The sequence below is a fragment of the Bos indicus genome, chromosome 22 (genome assembly GCF_029378745.1).
Source record: "Bos indicus isolate NIAB-ARS_2022 breed Sahiwal x Tharparkar chromosome 22, NIAB-ARS_B.indTharparkar_mat_pri_1.0, whole genome shotgun sequence".
NCBI classification, from domain to species: domain Eukaryota; kingdom Metazoa; phylum Chordata; class Mammalia; order Artiodactyla; family Bovidae; genus Bos; species Bos indicus.
The window spans coordinates 7,608,094-7,625,266 of record NC_091781.1 but is presented as its reverse complement, the minus strand read 5'-3'; the positions used below and the strand labels follow the sequence as shown (position 1 = coordinate 7,625,266).

At 40.9% G+C, this 17,173-nt stretch overlaps 1 protein-coding gene across 5 annotated transcripts in view; it reads left to right on the top strand.

Annotated features, from left to right (window-relative positions):
• UBP1 (upstream binding protein 1) overlaps positions 1 to 17,173 on the top strand; it is a 64,690-nt gene that overhangs the window by 16,351 nt on the left and 31,166 nt on the right. For all 5 annotated transcript variants that reach the window (XM_070777318.1, XM_070777322.1, XM_070777317.1 and 2 more), the window contains exon 2: positions 265 to 416. In XM_070777318.1, the coding sequence (XP_070633419.1) occupies positions 265 to 416 (152 nt within the window). The remainder of the gene's footprint in view (positions 1 to 264; positions 417 to 17,173) is intronic.

Here is a 17,173-nt window from a genome sequence, read left to right as displayed (position 1 = left end):
GGGGTGCCAGATTAGCATTAATAGTTATTTTATTCTACATATGGGGAGCAACTGAGTGGCATGCGGGATTTAGTTCCTTGACCAGGGATCCGAACCCATGCCCCCTGCAGTGGAAGTGCCAAACCCTCACCACTAGACCACAGGGAGGTCCCTCTTGATAATATCTGTGATCTTAAAATTTAAAAGAAACTACCTTTAAATACTTCTATATGTTTTTAAGTATTTTAGACCCTGAGTAAGGTCAGTGTGGCTTTTTCTTTGCAGCGATGTCTTGGCATTGCCCATTTTCAAGCAGGAAGATTCTAGCCTTCCGCTGGATGACGAGACCAAACACCCACCCTTCCAGTACGTGATGTGTGCCGCGACATCGCCTGCCGTGAAGCTGCACGACGAGACGCTCACCTACCTGAACCAAGGTCGGTATGGCTGCGCTGCGCTCTGACCTAAGAGTGCGCGGAAGTCCAAAATGGCCTTTGGGCATCGCAGCCTGGGTTAGTGGTAATAATTGAAAATTAGGTTCCTTCTCTCAGACAGCTACAGTTAACAAAAATTGGGGAATGTTTTACTGTGAGCCCACAAAGCGATAATCTGTGGAAAGTGATTTCATAGAGACGGCGTGGACCAAGATGTGTTAGGGGGTGTTTTCAAGACAAAATCAGAAGGAGAAGCAGGTAGGAAAGGATGTCAGTTATTTTTAGGAACATGGTTTCAGTGTGGAACCTGAGAATGAACCAGAAGTCCAGCTAGCAAGGGACTTGGTCTCTGGCATGAAGCAGATTTGGGCTGAGAATAGACTGCACCAAGGTGGAGTCTGGCTAAAATAAACTGTGTCAAATCTTGTTTCCGCTTAATGAGAATGCTGTGTTTTGCCGATTTGAAAGTGAGAGTGGGCAGAATAGAAAATAGAGATATGGGGTGATTTACCATTAGAAAGAGTAAAGAATTTCTTTTTGAGGTGCACTGAGCAGTTGGAGCACTGGCCAGTGTGACTTACCAGTGTTAACAAAAGTACTTGGTTATGCAGGAATTCATTTGTTGGATACCTACATTTGTTGGGTACTGAAAGCTTGAGGGACTCTTATTTTTGTTTGTTTGTTTGTTTTAATAATTTAATTGGCTGTGCTGGTTCTTGGTTGCTACGCGGGCTTTTCTCTGGTTACCACGGGCAGGGGCTACTCCTAGTGCAGGGCGCGGGCTCTCACTGCAGTGGCTTCTCTTGTCGGGGAGCATGGGCTGTAGAGTGTTCAGGCTCCAGGAGTTGTGGTTCCTCAGCTCTAAGGCACAGGCTCAGTAGTTGTGGAGCACGGGCTGAGTTGCCTTGTGGCATGTGAGATCTTCCTGGACCAGGGATCAGGCCTGTGTCTCCTGCGTTGGCAGGCTTATTCTTTAGCCCTGAGCCAACAGGGAAGTCCTGGACTCTTGTTTTTAAAAAGAATTGAACATTTTTGTTGTTGCAAAATAGTACATACTCATTGTAGAAAAATTGCATATGTCGAGGGATAAAGCTGAAACTGGACTTTAGTTGCATCCCCCTCAGGAAAAGCAGTTATACCCTAGGTGTGTTTCTTTGTGTGTGTATCTATTTTGTTTCAGCAAAATGGAAATTAACATCTATTCACTTAAGAGTTGGGCTTCCCTGGTAGCTCAGCTGGTAAAGAATCCACCTGCAATGCAGGAGACACCGGTTCGATTCCTGGGTTGGGAAGATGCCCTGGAGAAGGGTTAGGCTGCCCACTCCAGCATTCTTGGGCTTCCCTGGCGGCTCAGCTGGTGAAGAGTCCGCCTGCAGTGCGGGAGACCTGCATTTGATCCCTCGGTTGGGAAGATCCCCTGGAGGAGGGAACAGCTACCCACTCCATTATTCTGGCCTGAAGAATTCTATGGACTGTATAGTCCATGGGGTTGCAAAGAGTCGAACACGACTGAGTGACTTTCACTTGAGTATTTTGTGATTGCTTTTCTGTCAATAAATAAAATCTTTAATTTCCTTAAACTTTTGGAAAGAGCTATAGATTTTAGACCAGTTAGTGATTATTGTAAGATGTGGAAGAAAACTTTTTTTTAAGCTTCTGAATTTTCATTTGACATGCAAATTTAGAATTTATGAGGTTTTTCTTCAGGTAATTCTAATCTGTAGCCTCTGGCGATACTCTTAATTTTGGTATTAATATATTATTTTAGGATTTTGATGGGTAGGCATTCAATTATTTGAGACTTAAGTTTCATATTTGAAAGAACCGTAATAGTTTATGCACTAATCTATTTTACACATAAAAAGATTGGAAGAGACAATGTAGAGATTGAGGGCATTCATTATCACTTCATTTCTAATGAGAAAAAAGGAAGTAACTGGGATCTCTCTTACTTAGGGAAAAGTTGAATAAGTTAAGGTGCATACCATGGGATGAATGAGCCCATGAAAACTCAGAACTTTGGATGTGTCTGTCTTTAGGCCTGGCGGAATATCCGTACCTTACGACTATTATTATTAAACTGGATAAAGACATCTCACATGGATAAAAGTTGCAGTCCCCCATCTGTAGTGATAATGTATTAGACCTGCATTCACTGAGTGTTCACTGTACTGAAGCAGTGTACTAAATACTATATACGCATTGTCTCACTTCCACAATAACCCAGGAAGTGTTATTGATCCATTACAGATTTTCAAAGCTGAAGCATAGAGCAGTTGATAAACTCGCTCAATGTTAGTTTGATCAAGCTTAGATTTAAATTGTTAATAATTAAATATTTAATAAAAAAATAGTTTATTACTTAAATGGTTGTTGTTATTGAAGTATCTATAGTAGTGTGCACAAGTCTTTGTAGCATGGCATACGATATCTTAGTTCCCTGACCAGGAATTGAATCTCTGCCTCCTGCAGTGTAAGCTCAAACCCCTAACCACTGGACCACTAAGGGAGTGAGTTCCCCACAAGTCTTAAATGTGCAAGTCAGTTAATTTGTATATCGTTTATTCCCTCAGAAATACCGCCTCTGCCCAGTATTTCCATTACCCTAGCAGGCTTCCTTCTATCCTCCTTCCAGCTGACACCTGAGGTTGACCATAATCCATATTAGAAGTGCAGGTGATTTTCTGGGACTGGACTCTGCTCCTTGCAGTATTAATGAGGAGTATGTTATTGGTTGTAGAATTGTGGTAATTTACCTCTTAATTTCTCCCAGCATTTTAAGAAAAAAAGTGGAAAAATGAATTGCATGTAGGCTGCATTTTTGAAAAGATACATTTGAATAAGCATTAAAAATGCATTTGAATAATCATAAATTCTACTTTTATACACCTTTTTAAAGAAATTGTAACACTTTAAACTTACATGAATATCAGTTCTTTCACAGATTTGTCTTCTAACATTTATTGCCTAGCATAATATTTTGAAAAAGTTCGGAACCCAAGATTTTGTGTGAATCCCTTCAATTGTTTCCACAGTGGCTGCACCGGTTTACATTCCCACCAGCAGTGTAGGAGGGTTCCCTTTTCTCCACACCCTGTCTAGCATTTGTTGTTTGTAGACTTTTTGAAGCCATGCTGACTGGTTGAAGTGGTACCTCATAGTTTTGAGTTGCATTTCTGTAATAATTAGCTAGCTATGTTGAGCATCTTTTCATATTCCTATTGGCCATCTGTATGTCTTCTTTGGAGAAATGTCTTTTAAGGTCTTCTGCCCATTTTTCGACTGGATTGTCTTAGTTGTTGAGTTGTATGAGCTGTTTGTATATTTTGGAGATTTGACGCCTGTTGGTTGCATTATTTGCAGCTATTTTCTCCCATTTTGTAGGTTGTCTTTTTTTTTTTTTTTGTAGTTTCCATCACTGTGCAAAAACTTGTATGTTTGATTAGGTCCCATTTGTTTTTTTGTTATTTTTACTGCCTTGGGAGACCTAAGAAAACATTGGCATGATTTATGTCAAAGAATGTTTTACCTATGTTCTCTTCTAGTTTTATGGTGTCATGTCTTATGTTTAAGTCTTCAAGCCATTTTGAGTTTATTTCTCTGCAGGTTGTGAGGGTGTTTTCTAACTTCATTGATTTACACGCAGCTGTCCAACTTGTCCAGTACACTTGCCTCTTTTGTCAAAGATTAATTGACCGAAAGTATATGGATTTATTTCTGGGTTCTCTGTTCTGTTTCATTGATATATATGTCTGTTTTTGTACCAGTACCACATCGTTTTGATTACTGTAGCTTTGTAGTATTGTCTGAAGGTCTGGGAGAGTTATGCGGCCTGTCTTCCCCACCCCCCCCGCCCCTCCCAGGATTGCTTTGGCGATTTTAAGTCTTTCATGGCTCCATATACATTTTTTTTATTATTCTAGTTCTGTGAAAAATGTCATGGGTGATTTGGTAGGGATCACATTAAATCTGAAGATTGCTTTTGGTAGTATTACCATTTTAACAGTATTAATTTTTCTAATCGAGGAGCATGGGATATCTTTCCATTTCTTTGAATTATCTTCAGTCCTTTATTAATGTTTTATAGTTTTCAGCATATAGGTTTTTCACCTTCTTAGCTACATGTATTTCTAAGATTTTTGGATGCAGTTTTAAATGGAATTTTTTCTTTACTTTCTGTTTCTAATATTTCATTGTTGGTGTAAAGAAATGAAGCCGATTTCTGTATATTATTCCTGTATCCTACTATCTTGCTGAGTTCATTTATTCTAATAGTTTATATGTGGAGGTTTTAAGCTTCTCTGTATAGAGTATCATGTCATCTGCAAATAGTAACAGTTTTACTTTTTCTCCTCTAACTTGGATACCTTTTATTTCTTTTCTGATTGCTGTGGCAAGTACCTCCAATATTGTGTTGAGTAGAAGTGGTGAGAGTAGGCATCCTTGCCTTGTTCTTGAATTTGGCAAGAACGCTTTCAGCTTTTCGCCATTGACTCTTATGTTGGCTGTGGGCTTGTCATCAGTGCCTTTATAACACTGAGATATGTTCCCTCTATACCCACTTTTGTAAGAGTTTCTATTGTGAATGGTAGTTAAATGCTTCTCCTGTGGCTTTTGCCTTTTGTTGATGTGATGTATCACGTTGATTTGCATATATCTGAACCATCCTTGTGACTCTAGAATGAATTTAACTTAGTCATGATGTGTATTCCTTTTTATATGTTCTTGGATTTGGTTTGCTAGTATTTTGTTGAGAATTTTTGCATCTAAATTCATCAAAGATACTGGCCTGTAACTTTCTTTTTTTGTGGTATCTTTGATTTCATTATCAGAGTGATGGTGGCTCATGGAACGTCTTTGGGGGTGTTCTCTCCTCTTCAGTCTTTTGGAAGAGTTTGAGAAGAATCGGTATAGGTTCTTTGTATGTTTGGTAGCCATCTGGTCCTGTACTTTCTGTTTGTGGAGTTGTTTTTAATTACAAATTCTATTTCACTTCTAGTGAAGGTTCTGTACAAATTATGTTTCTTGTTTCAGTTTTCAGGGGCTGTATGTTTCTAGAAACTTGTCCATTTCTTCTAGGTTGTTGAATTTTTTGGCATATATAATTGGGCATAGTACTCTATTAGGCTTTTTCGTGTATCCGTCGTATCAGTTGAGAGTTGTTTGGTCTGTTATTTTGTTTATGTGGGTCTCTCTCTCTGCTCCCTGGTGAGCCCTGTCAGAGGCCTGTCACTTTTGTTTAGTCTCTCAAAGAACCAGCTCTTCATTTTAGTGACTCCTTTTTAGTCTGCTTATTTTCTCTGGTCTTGGTTAGTTCCTTCTTCTGCTGATTTTACATTTTGTTTGTTCTTCTAATTCTTTTAAGTGATAGGGTAGGTTGTTTGAGACTTTTCTTTTTTTTGAGGAAGACCTCTATTGCTATGAACTTCCCTCTCAGAACTGCTTTTGCTGCATCCCATACATTTTGTATGGTTATATTGTCATAGTCAGTTTTCTCTAAATTTCCTGTCTGATTTCATTGTTGACCCATTGTTTTTTTAAGTAGCGTGTTGTTTAGTCTGCATGAAATCATTTTTTCCCCCTTATTTCTATTCATGTGGTTGACTTCTTGCTTCATTCTGTTGTGGTCAAAGAAGATTCTTGAAATAATGCTTATACTCTTAAATTTGTCGAGGTTTGATTTGTGCCCTAGTATGTGGTCAGTTGTAGAGAATAAACCATGTGCACTTGAAAAGACTGTGTTTTGAGTTTTTTGGATAAAAATGTCCTGAAAATAATCAAGTCTTAACTGTTCTAGCATATAATTGATTTTTTAAAATCAATTTATTTGATATTGATTTATTTTTATTGATTTTTCTGTTTCTTAAGTTATGTTCATTAATGTCAGTGGAATGTTAAAGTTTCCTACTAATATTGTATTTCCATAAATTTCTCCCTTTATGTCCATTAGTATTTTATGTACGTGAGTGTTCCTATATTAGATGTATATATCTCGGTGAGTATAAAAGTATTTTCTTACATTGACCCCTTTATTTTATATAGTGTGCTTTTGGAGAAGGCAATGGCACCCCACTCCAGTACTCTTGCCTGGCAAATCCCATGGATGGAGGAGCCTGGTAGGCTGCAGTCCATGAGGTCGCTAGAGTTGGACACGACTGAGCAGCTTCACTTTCACTTTTCACTTTCATGCATTGGAGAAGGAAATGGCAACCCACTCCAGTGTTCTTGCCTGGAGAATCCCAGGGACCGGGGAGCCTGGTGGGCTGCCGTCTATGGGGTTGCACAGAGTCGGACACCACTGAAGCAACTTAGCAGCAGCGTGCTTTTAAAAATGTTATTAGTTTTTGCCTGTGCTGGGTCTTCCCTGCTGCTTGGGCTTTTCTCTGGTTGCGGTGCGTGGGCTTCTCCCTGTGGTGGCCTCACTTGCCGCAGAGCACAGCCTGCGGGCTTCAGTGGTTGCTGCATGCAGGCTCAGAAGTTGTGGCACACAGGCTCAGTTGCTCTGCAGCATGGGGGATCTTCCTGGATCAGGGATTGAACCTTTGTCTCTTGAATTGACAGGCAGATTCTTTACCACTGAGCTGCCAGGGAAGCCCTCTAGTGTCCTTCTTTATAGCCTTTGTTTTAAAGTCTGTTTTGTCTGATGCGAGTATTGCTACTTTTCACTTTCTTATCATTTCCGTTTGCATGAAATATCCTTTTCCATCCCCTCACTTTCAGTCTATGTGTGCCATTTGCCCTAAGGTGGGTCTCTTATAGGCAGCACATTGTAGGCTCTTGGTTTTGGGGGTTTCTTTGGTTGTGCCATGTGGCTTGTGGTATATTAGTTCCTGATCAGGGACTGATCCTGGGCCCTTAGCAGTGAGAGCATGGTGTCCTAACCATTGGACCGCCAGGGAGTTCCCTAGGCTCTTTGTTTTTTATCCAGTCTGCCACTCATTCTTTGGATTGGAACATTCAGTCTGTTGGCATTTAAAGTAATTTATTGATACTTATGTATTTATTTCTGTTTTAAACCTAGTTTTCCAATTGAAGTGTTTTTTCTTTCTGTGGTTTAATGATTTCCTCTTGTGCTTGTTTTCTCTTCTTTTTGGTTTCTATGAATCTATTGTTTGTTTTTAATTTGTGGTTGCCCTGTTTTTCAAGTATGTTAACCCCTTGTATCTGCTTGCTTTACACTGATAGTCATATAGGCTCAAACACATGCTTTTAAAAAAAGAAGAACAACCTGCATTTTCTTACTCTCCTTCCCTGTATTTTATGATTTTTTTTTTCTCCAAAACATTTTTATGTAACTCCCCCGAGTCTTAGTTGAGGCATGTGGGATATTTAGTTGTGGCATATGAACTCTCAGTTGCAACATGTAGAATCTAGTTCCCTGACCAGGGGTTGAATCCAGGTCCCTGGCAGTGGAGGTGCCAAGTCCTAACTGCTAGACCACCCGGGAGCTCCCCACATTTTATGATTTTGATGTCCTTTTCTGTTTACTATTTTAAAAATATTTATTATTTGGCTGCTCAGGGTCTTAGTTGTGGCGTGTGGGATCTTTAGCTGTGGCATGTGAACCCTTTAATTGTGGCACGTGGGGCTTAGTTCCCTGACCAGGGAGTGAGCCCCGGAGCATAGAGTCTTAGCCACTGGACCACTAGGGAAGTCCCTGGTGTCCTTTTTTTTTTTCTTTTTCCTGGTGTCCTTTTTTATGCCTCCATCTTTATTCTTTTTCTGTTCCATGTGTTTATCTTCACTTTTATAAATAGGTTTTTCTTTTTGCTCTGTATACTGGCTAATTTAAGTGATTTACTTTCCAGTTGTAATTTCTTCCTTCCTTTATCTTCTTGTTTCTATTTAGAGGTCTTTCAATATTTCTTTTAGGATAGGTTTAATATTGCTATATTCATTAGTTCTTATCTGAGAAGTTCTGTTTTTCTTCCCATTCTAAATGATTGTCTTGTTGGATAGAATATTCTAGGTTGCACATTTTCCCTTTCAAGACTTTGAATATATTTTGCCACTGCCTTGTAGCCTGCAGTGTTTCTGTGGAGAAATCAGCTGGTAGCTTTGGGGTCCCTTGTAATGGACTCTCTTTTGCTGCTTTTAGAATACTGTGTGTCTTGGTGTGAGTCTGTTTGGATTCACCTTATTTGGGACTCTCTATGCGTCTTCGTTTTACTTATATTCTCTTACTCTATGAGTTTAGGAGAAAGTTATCTACTGTGGCCTTGGAGGGCTATTTATGTGTGGCGTGTCTCTGTGTAGCTTGTGTTAGTTTAATTTCTCTGTTTTTGGCGTGCAGTTTGGTTGGGATGCTTGCCGCCACTTTCCTCAGTGTGTGCTGGCCGTCATCCTCTCCCCAGGACCCAACCTCTGAAGCCTGCGCCCCAGCACCCAGGCCGAGTCTGCCCCAGCTGCTGAGCGTCTCAGGCTGCCGAGTGCTGCTCCAGGCACCAGCCCTCTGTGCAGGTCTCCCAGTCTTGCGCTGGACACACCGGTTGCCGCCTTCTCCTCTGAGGCTCCAAAGCTCCCGCTCTGTCTGATGATCTCCCCACCAGGGAGACTTCCCAGCGTGTGGAAACCTTACCTCTTCCACGGCTCCCTCCCACAAGTGCAGGTCTTATCTAGATCCCTTTGTCTTTCTCTCTGTGTGTGCTATCCAGTTATTTGGGATTCCTTGCCTTTTTGAAAGTCTGAGGTCTTCTGCAAGCATTCAGTAGATGTCCTGTGAGAACTGTTCTGCATGTAGATGGGGTTTTTTTTTGTATTTGTGAGAGAAGGTGAGCTCCACATCCTACTCCTCCACCATCTTGATCTGATCCCTCAGCAAAGCAAGCTGATTAGATTCACCTTTCAAAAGGAGACATTCTCAGTTGTGCATGTACAGTTCTGATTTTTTACAGAAGCCTTTCCTGAAATATAAAAAGAATCAGGTGTAGATGTGGAAAATGAAAATCGGGCTTGGTTAATTTTTAACTAGGAGTTCCAGTAGAATCCTGTGATTATTTTTTAGCTAGCATCTGCCCAAGTGGCTCAGTGGTAAAGAATCCACTTGCAGTGCAGGAGACATGGATGTGAATCCAAGGTTGGGAAAAAAAATCCCCTGGAGGAGGAAATGACAACCCATTCCAGTATTCTTGCCTAAGAAATCCCGTGAACAGAGGAGCCTAGCAGGCTACAGTTGTAAGGTCTCAAAGAGCTGGATGTGACTGACCCACACAGAGTGACATTACCCTGAAAAGTTGCTGCAAAGTATGTGAAATGTATCGCAATGACCCATTGTAGTGTAGTATCATCTGTGTGTCAGCTTTGATGGTGTCACTGTTAAGTGTTGACATAATTTATTATTTAGTCTTCTGGTTTTTAGGAGTTAGATTTTTATTCAGATTTGCTCACAAGTTAATTTTCTTAGGTTCAAATTAACTCTTAAGCTCTACCAAAGGAAAATGACTTGCCGTGGGAATTTGCCTTATTTACCAAAAACAATAGTTATTCCTCCAGTTACCCTGTTTGATTGACTATGGTTTTTATAGAGATTTAACCCCAGAGGTTTGATTCCAAATCTGGTTTTCTTAACCACCAGGTCTCTTTACTAGAATAGTTCCAGTGTTTTCTAAATTTTGAGTTAATTGTCACCATTTAAAATTTTAACAGTTTAACTAGATTTATATACATGGTTCAAAGTTCAAAAGGTATTAAAGGGTATACAATAAAGCTCTTTTCACAGTTATCTAGTTCTGCTTGCTCAGCTCAGGTAGCGATTGAATTAGAACCCTTTATAGACACCTGTGAAGATTGTAATCTTGTTTTATGACACTCTTTGTATATAAAAAAATTTTATTGTTAACATTTTATTTATTGCAATGAACTTATTGGTTCCTGTGGTGACTGAACTATACTTAAGCATAGTTGTGATGAATCTAATGGTCTTGTCACTAAAAGATACAATGGAAGGGAGAACTTCCATTCCTAAAGTAGATGGTAGAAGTTGGCATCCCTGCTTTTCAATAAGTGCCCAGGATATATGCACCTCGGCTCCCTAGGGATGTCCTTACACACACTATTCAGATACCCTTTTGTTCCTTTTAAACGTTTCTCTTGGTTGCTGTGACTGACGGTTTGAGTATTTTTCTGTGTGTGGTAGAGTGAGCGGTAGAGGGTAGCAGCGAGCGGTTGTCATCAGCCATCTCTAGGGCCTGGGCCTGTGTTTAGATCCCATTCTACTGCTTGCTCATTTCAGCAAATTCTTTAATAACCCCCACCTAAGGTAGGTGAGAATTAAATTGAGTTACATAGGAAGCACAATGCTAGCCTTTGCTGTTTTTACTGTTATTTATAACTCAGTAGCTTTAATGGTTTTTGATTGTATTGGAAGACTAAATTTAATAATCTTGGCTGACATGTTAGTTTCATGTGGCAGATATTATGAGCAGTTTTTACAAAGCGTTAGAATGCAACCCTGGGACTAGATAGCTGCCTACCAATTCAGAAATTTTGCCGGGTTTGTTAGCAAGTATGATTGCTGTGCTGTGCTAAGATGCTCAGTTGGTTCTGACTCTTTGCAACCCCATGGACTGTAGCCTGCCAGGCTCCTCTGTCCATGAGATTTCCCAGGTAAGAATACTGGAATGGGTTGTCATTTCCTTTTCCAGGGGATCTTCCCAACCTAGGGATCAAACCCACGTCCCTTTCGCTTCTTGCGTTGGCAGGGACATTCTTCACCGCTGTGTCACCTGGAAAGCACCTTATAACAAAGGGTATTTTGCAGGTATGATTTAATTAAAACTGTTGAAATAAATTATTAATGGATTATCCAGTGGCCCAGTGAAATCACAAGGATCCTTAGAATTGAAAGAGGCAGGAGAGTTGGGTGTCAGAGGGAGATGAAGATGGAGGGAGGAACATTGCCACAAACCAATGGCTGGAGACTACTTCAAGAAGCAGACAAAGACGGAAGCAGCTTTTCCCCTCCGGCCTCCAGAAGGGATGTGGCCTGCGGACAGCCTTACTGTAGCCCTCTAGACCCGTTTTAGACTTCTTAACTCTAGAACTGTAATACATTTGTATAATTTTCAAGTCACTGAGTTTGTGGTAATTTGTTACAGCAGCAGAAGGAAGCTAACACACCAGCCAAGACGGATGTATACTAGGTAGTAAGCTCCAGAGTGGTGCAGGATGGGCCACTGTTGTGTATCAGAGCCGTTTCCATGGTGTGGCTGGCGTTTTCTCTTCAGGTTTTAGACAAAAACACTCTGCATCCTACAGTCCTGCCTCCTAGCTTATCCCTGAAGGCCCAGTCAAAGCTGAGTCTTAAAATGGGCACCTAATGAACCCTCACCCTTTGCGTGTACGCATGTGTGTTTGTGAATGCACATATATGTATATTCAAATGTATGGACTGTACACAAAAGTGTAATGAATATATATGAAGATAAGTGGACTTGTGGAGCATGTTTGTGTACTGGAGCCAGAGCTATCCTAGACTGTTAAAAAGATGTACAATCCTGTTACATAAGGAAATGACTATTAAGTGAATTTTGGTTACTGGTAAAGAATATGTAATTGAAACAGCTTTAAATTCACTTAGTTCTTAATTTTGACGTAGACAAGTTATTCCCAGAAGAAGGTCCCGAATACTTTGTGGTGGAAAGAATATAAACTGAATGGATATCTGTGGCTTTTCACAAAGCCATGGTTCTCCAATGTTAGCATGCATTGGGATCCCCCAGGGGGCTTATCAAAACATGATTGATAAAGTTTCTGAGTCAGTAGGTCTGGAGGAGGGCCAGAGAATTTACGTTTGTGACAAGTTTCCAAGTGATGTTGATGCTGCTGCTGTAGGGACCGTGTTTCACTTTAAATATATATATATTTATTTATTTGGCTGCTCCGGGTCTTAGTTGTGGCACGCAAAATCTTCAGTCTTGGTTGCAGGATGTGGTTTCTTTAGTTGGGGCATGCGAACTCTGAGCTGCAGCATGTGGGATCTAGTTCCCTGACCAGGGATCAAACCCAGGCCCCCTGAGTTGGGAGTGCAGAGTCTTAGCCACTGGCCTACCGGGGAAGTACTTCACCTTTTTATTGCTTCAGATATTCAGGTAAATATGTGAACATCCTCTCACTACCACTTCTTATAAATGGGTTCCTCAGAGGAGGCTTGACACACAGGTGCAGCCCTTCTTCAGCCATGGCTCGGTCATTCCTACCAGTAGTCTCCCATCTGGGTCCCGAGCAGCTGTTGCTGAAAAATACTGGTCACTGTGTAACACCACAGAGAAAGTAAATTCTGTATAGTCTTCACCAGTTGGGTAGAAATTAAAACAAGTTTTCCAATTGTATTGATGCTTTAGAGTGTCAGTTTTTATTGACCAATAAAAATAGAGATTTTAAACTGTGTTGGTGTTTTCCTGGTTATGCATGGGTAGCTGTCCTTCTCAGCTCTTCGGTAAGGAGAAGGCTTAAACGTCTGACATTATGAAGTAAAAACCTGTAGTCCCACTGTGGAGCCTCGAGTGGGGAGCTCTCCATTTGAAGAGTCTACCCGTGGGTTTGGGTGAACTCCGGGAGTTGGTGATGGACAGGGAGGCCTGGAGTGCTGCATGGGGTCGCAAAGAGCCCGACACGACTGAGCGACTGAACTGAACTGATGCAGTATAGTCTTTGCAACATCTGAGCACCAGATACAACCACAGTTGGATGTTGTTTCCACTTTGGCTCATCCTTTTCATTCTTTCTGTAGCTTTTTCTCCACTCCTCCCCAGTAATATTTCATTTCACACTGTTGTAGATTTTCTTAAGGTTAGCTTTTGTTCTTGTTATAACCTTCTGAATTAGGGCCTTAGAAATAAATGCTTTGAACTTAGTCCAGGGGGGTCTGTCACATCTTGGGCTCCATGTTGCCCTGGAGTACATGTCCATCTTAGACTCTATATTCAGAGGTGGGTGGGGATATGAACTTGTAACAGTTACATTTTTTAATTCTGTCAGTGCTCTTGCTTCTCTAAGCTAAGAAGGGAGTAAAGAAAGCTCATTAAAGGTAAATTCAGAAGATGAAGCTAAAAATAAGACTCATAACTCATGGCATATTTTAGTTTGTCTAACTTTATTCTTCATTGGTAGTGGGACCCTTTTTATATTTCTTTTAGAACGTAGACTAATGTAGATCAATGGAACAAACCTAGAAGTTGTGTTATTAAGGTAATTATGGGAAGAGATCAAATAGAAGAAGAAATTGAACCAATAAAATGTGGTATCATCGGCTGTTACTCTCAGTGGGTATTGCCATTGAATGAAATTGTTGGGAGGGATTTCTAAATAGTGAGAGACTCAGGATGAAGCTGAAGGAGGAAAGCAAGGACATACATAGCGTCTGTAGTTTCCAAAAGGGAAATCATTTGAAGCATGCTAAGTGTTAGTTTTTGTTTTTGTTTTTTTAATCTGCTTTTGACTTGCTGCTGCTGCTGCTGCTAAGTCTTTTCAGTCATGACTCTGTGTGACCCCATAGACAGCAGCCCACTAGGCACCTCTGTCCCTGGGATTCTCCAGGCAAGAATACTGGAGTCTTGAGAAGAATAAAAATCTATAGTGCTTTAATACAGGAGCAGCAAATTCTGATCTCTGTGGAAACAGGTGGAACTTGATATTGAGCACAGAAGTGTCCTAAGGTTGAGGAGGGCAAGTAATACAGACAAAGATAGGAACATGGAGCTTTCTCACCTTTTCAGCCCTGAGAATTCTGAGATTTTGAAGACCGAGAGGCAACCCTGATGAGAAAGCTTCACCTCCTGTCTCGCAGGCCGCTTCTCTTTGGCTTGTTGTCCAATTTGTAAGTCAGCTCGACTATCTACATGAATGCCCAGCAGGTCTCTCGGACTCAAATGTGCACGGCCCCACGTCTTGGTTTTCTCCCACAGATCTGCTCCTTGCGCTCTTCCCCGTGTAGGAATTCCCTTGCCAAAAACCTGAAGGAGCTCTCAGCTGCTCCCTGTCTCACACCAGAAAACGCGCAGGCTCTACCTTCAGAACCTCCAGCGAGTGACCACTGCTTCTGAAATCATTTCCGCCCCCACTGTCTGCAGATGAGAGTGGCTGTTTCCCTTTAGCTGAGACATCTCAAACTGAGGAATTCATGCTCACCCACTAGGTGAAAAGCCACTTTATTGTGAGTTTAACTTGGATGTCCCTGGTGGAGGTCAAATGTTTGTTTTTTTTTTTTTTTGCACATGCCATGCTTCTTGTGAATCTAGTTCTCTGACCAGGAATCTAACCCAGGGCCCCAGCAATGAGCTTGCCAAGTTGAAACCACTGGACCGCCAGGGAATTCCCAGGGGTATGATGTCTTTTAATATGTTTAAGAATTGTTGGCTTTTCCTTCTCTAGTGTGAACCACATGTTCACATGATTTACTCATTTTCTGCTAGGAACGTTGGGCATTTGTTAACAATTTTTTAGGAGTTCTTTTCTTTTTGTGTAAGAGCTAGTCCTCTATGTGTGATGTGAGGTGCGAATATTCCTTCTCTTACTAACCAGAACTGAGTCAAAAGATGCAGTATTTAACTTGTTCTCCATATCTTATGTTCTTATTTCTCCCCCATTTTTACCCACTTGTCTTTTTGTTTTAATTAATTGAATTTTTTTTTGTTGATCTGATAATTAGCACAAACATTTTGTTAATTTTTGTTTTCTAACTTCCTGAGGTTGAGTATAATTTCGGATACATAATGGTGTATCAAAGATTCATTCTTTTTTTTAAATTAAAAGAATTTTAAATTGAAGTATAGTTAACTTAGTGTTGTGTTAATTACTGGTGTATAGCAGAATGATACAGTTATACATTCTTTTTCATTCTTTTCCATTATGATTTATGACAAGATAGATTGAATATAGTTCCCTGTACTATACAGCAAGACCTTGTTGCTTATCCATTCTATATATACTAGTTTGGGCTTCCCATGTAGCTCAATGGTAAAGAACCTGCCTGCCAAGCAGGAGATGCAGGTTCGATCCCTAGGTTCGGAACATCCCCTGGAGAAGGAAATGGCAACCTACTCTAGTATTCTTGCCTGGGAAATTCCACGGACAGAGGAGCCTGGCAGGCTACAGTCCACGGGGTCGCAAAGACACGATGTAGTGTCTAAACAACAGCACAGCAGATACTAGTTCCTGTCTCTGATCCCAAACTTCCAAACCATCCCTCTCCCGCCCTCCTCCCCCTTGGCAGTCACCAGTCTGTTCTCTATGGCCATGACTCTGCTGCTGTTTCATAGCTAGGTTCTCTTGTTTTTTAGATTGCACACGTAAGTGACGTCATATGGTACCTGTTCTATTTCTGACTTCCTTCACTTAGTATGGTAGCCTCTGTTTGTATCCATGTTGCTGCCAGTGGCGTTACGTGGCTCTTTTGTTTTTTTAACCACTTACTAGTATTCCATTATATATAGACCACGTTTTCTTTATCCATTCATCTGTCAGTGGACATTTAGGTTATTTTCATGTCTTCATTATTATGAATAGTGCTCCTGTGAACATAGGGATGGAGTTATCTTTTTGAATTATAGTTTTGTCTGGATATATCTGCAGGCGTGAGATTGCTGGATCATATGGTAACTCTGGTTTTCTGAGGAAACTCTCTACTGTTTTCCATAGTAGCTGCACCAACTTGGATTCCCACCAGTAGTGTAGGAGGGTTTCCTTTTCTTCACTCCCTCTCCAGCATTTGTTATTTGTAGACTTTTTCATGATGGCATTCTGACTTGTGTGAGGTAGTACCTCATTTTACTTCAGACTTGTGTTTCTTAATAATTAGTGACATTGAGCATCTTTGCATGTTCTGTTGCCCATTGTATTTCTTCTTCGGAGAAATCTCTTTAGGTTTCCAGCTGATTTTTCAACTGGGTTTTTTTTTTTTTTTTTTTTTTATTGTTCAGTGTTATGAACTGTTTGTATGTTTTGGAAATTAAGCCCATTTATTTTTGCAGATATTTTCTCCCATTCTGTAGGTGGTCTTTTTTTTTTTTTATGGTTTCCTTCGCTGTGCAAAGGACTTCCTGGTGGCTCAGACACTAAAGCATCTGTCTACAATGTGGGAGACCTGGGTTCGACCCCTGGGCCGGGAAGATCCTCTGGAGAAGGAAATGGCAACTCACTCCAGTACTCTTGCCTGGAAAATCCCATGGATGGAGGAGCCTCTTTGGGGTCGCAAAGAGTCAGTCAGACATGACTGAGCAGCTAAACTTTCTTTTTTTTCTTTCTTTTGCTGTGCAAAAGCTTTGATAAGATATCATTTGTGTATTTTTTCTATTGTCTTTGGAGATTAAGAATATATTTGGTATGATCTATGTTGGAGAAGACTCTGACTCCTTGGAAGGAAAGTTATGACCAACCTAGATAGTATATTCGGAGAAGGCAATGGCACCCCACTCCAGTAGTCTTGCCTGGAAAATCCCATGGACGGAAGAGCCTGGTAGGCTGCAGTCCATGGGGTCGCTAAGAGTCGGACACGACTGACCGACTTCACTTTCACTTTTCACTTTCATGCATTGGAGAAGAAAATGGCAACCCACTCCAGTGTTCTTGCCTGGAGAATCCCAGGGACAGGGGAGCCTGGTGGGCTGCCGTCTATGGGGTTGCACAGAGTCGGACACAACTGAAGCGACCTAGTAGCAGCAGCATCAGATAGCATATTAAAAAGCAGAGACATTACTTTGCCAACAAAGGTCCATCTAGTCAAGGCTATGGTTTTTCCTATGGTCATGTATGGATGTGAGAGT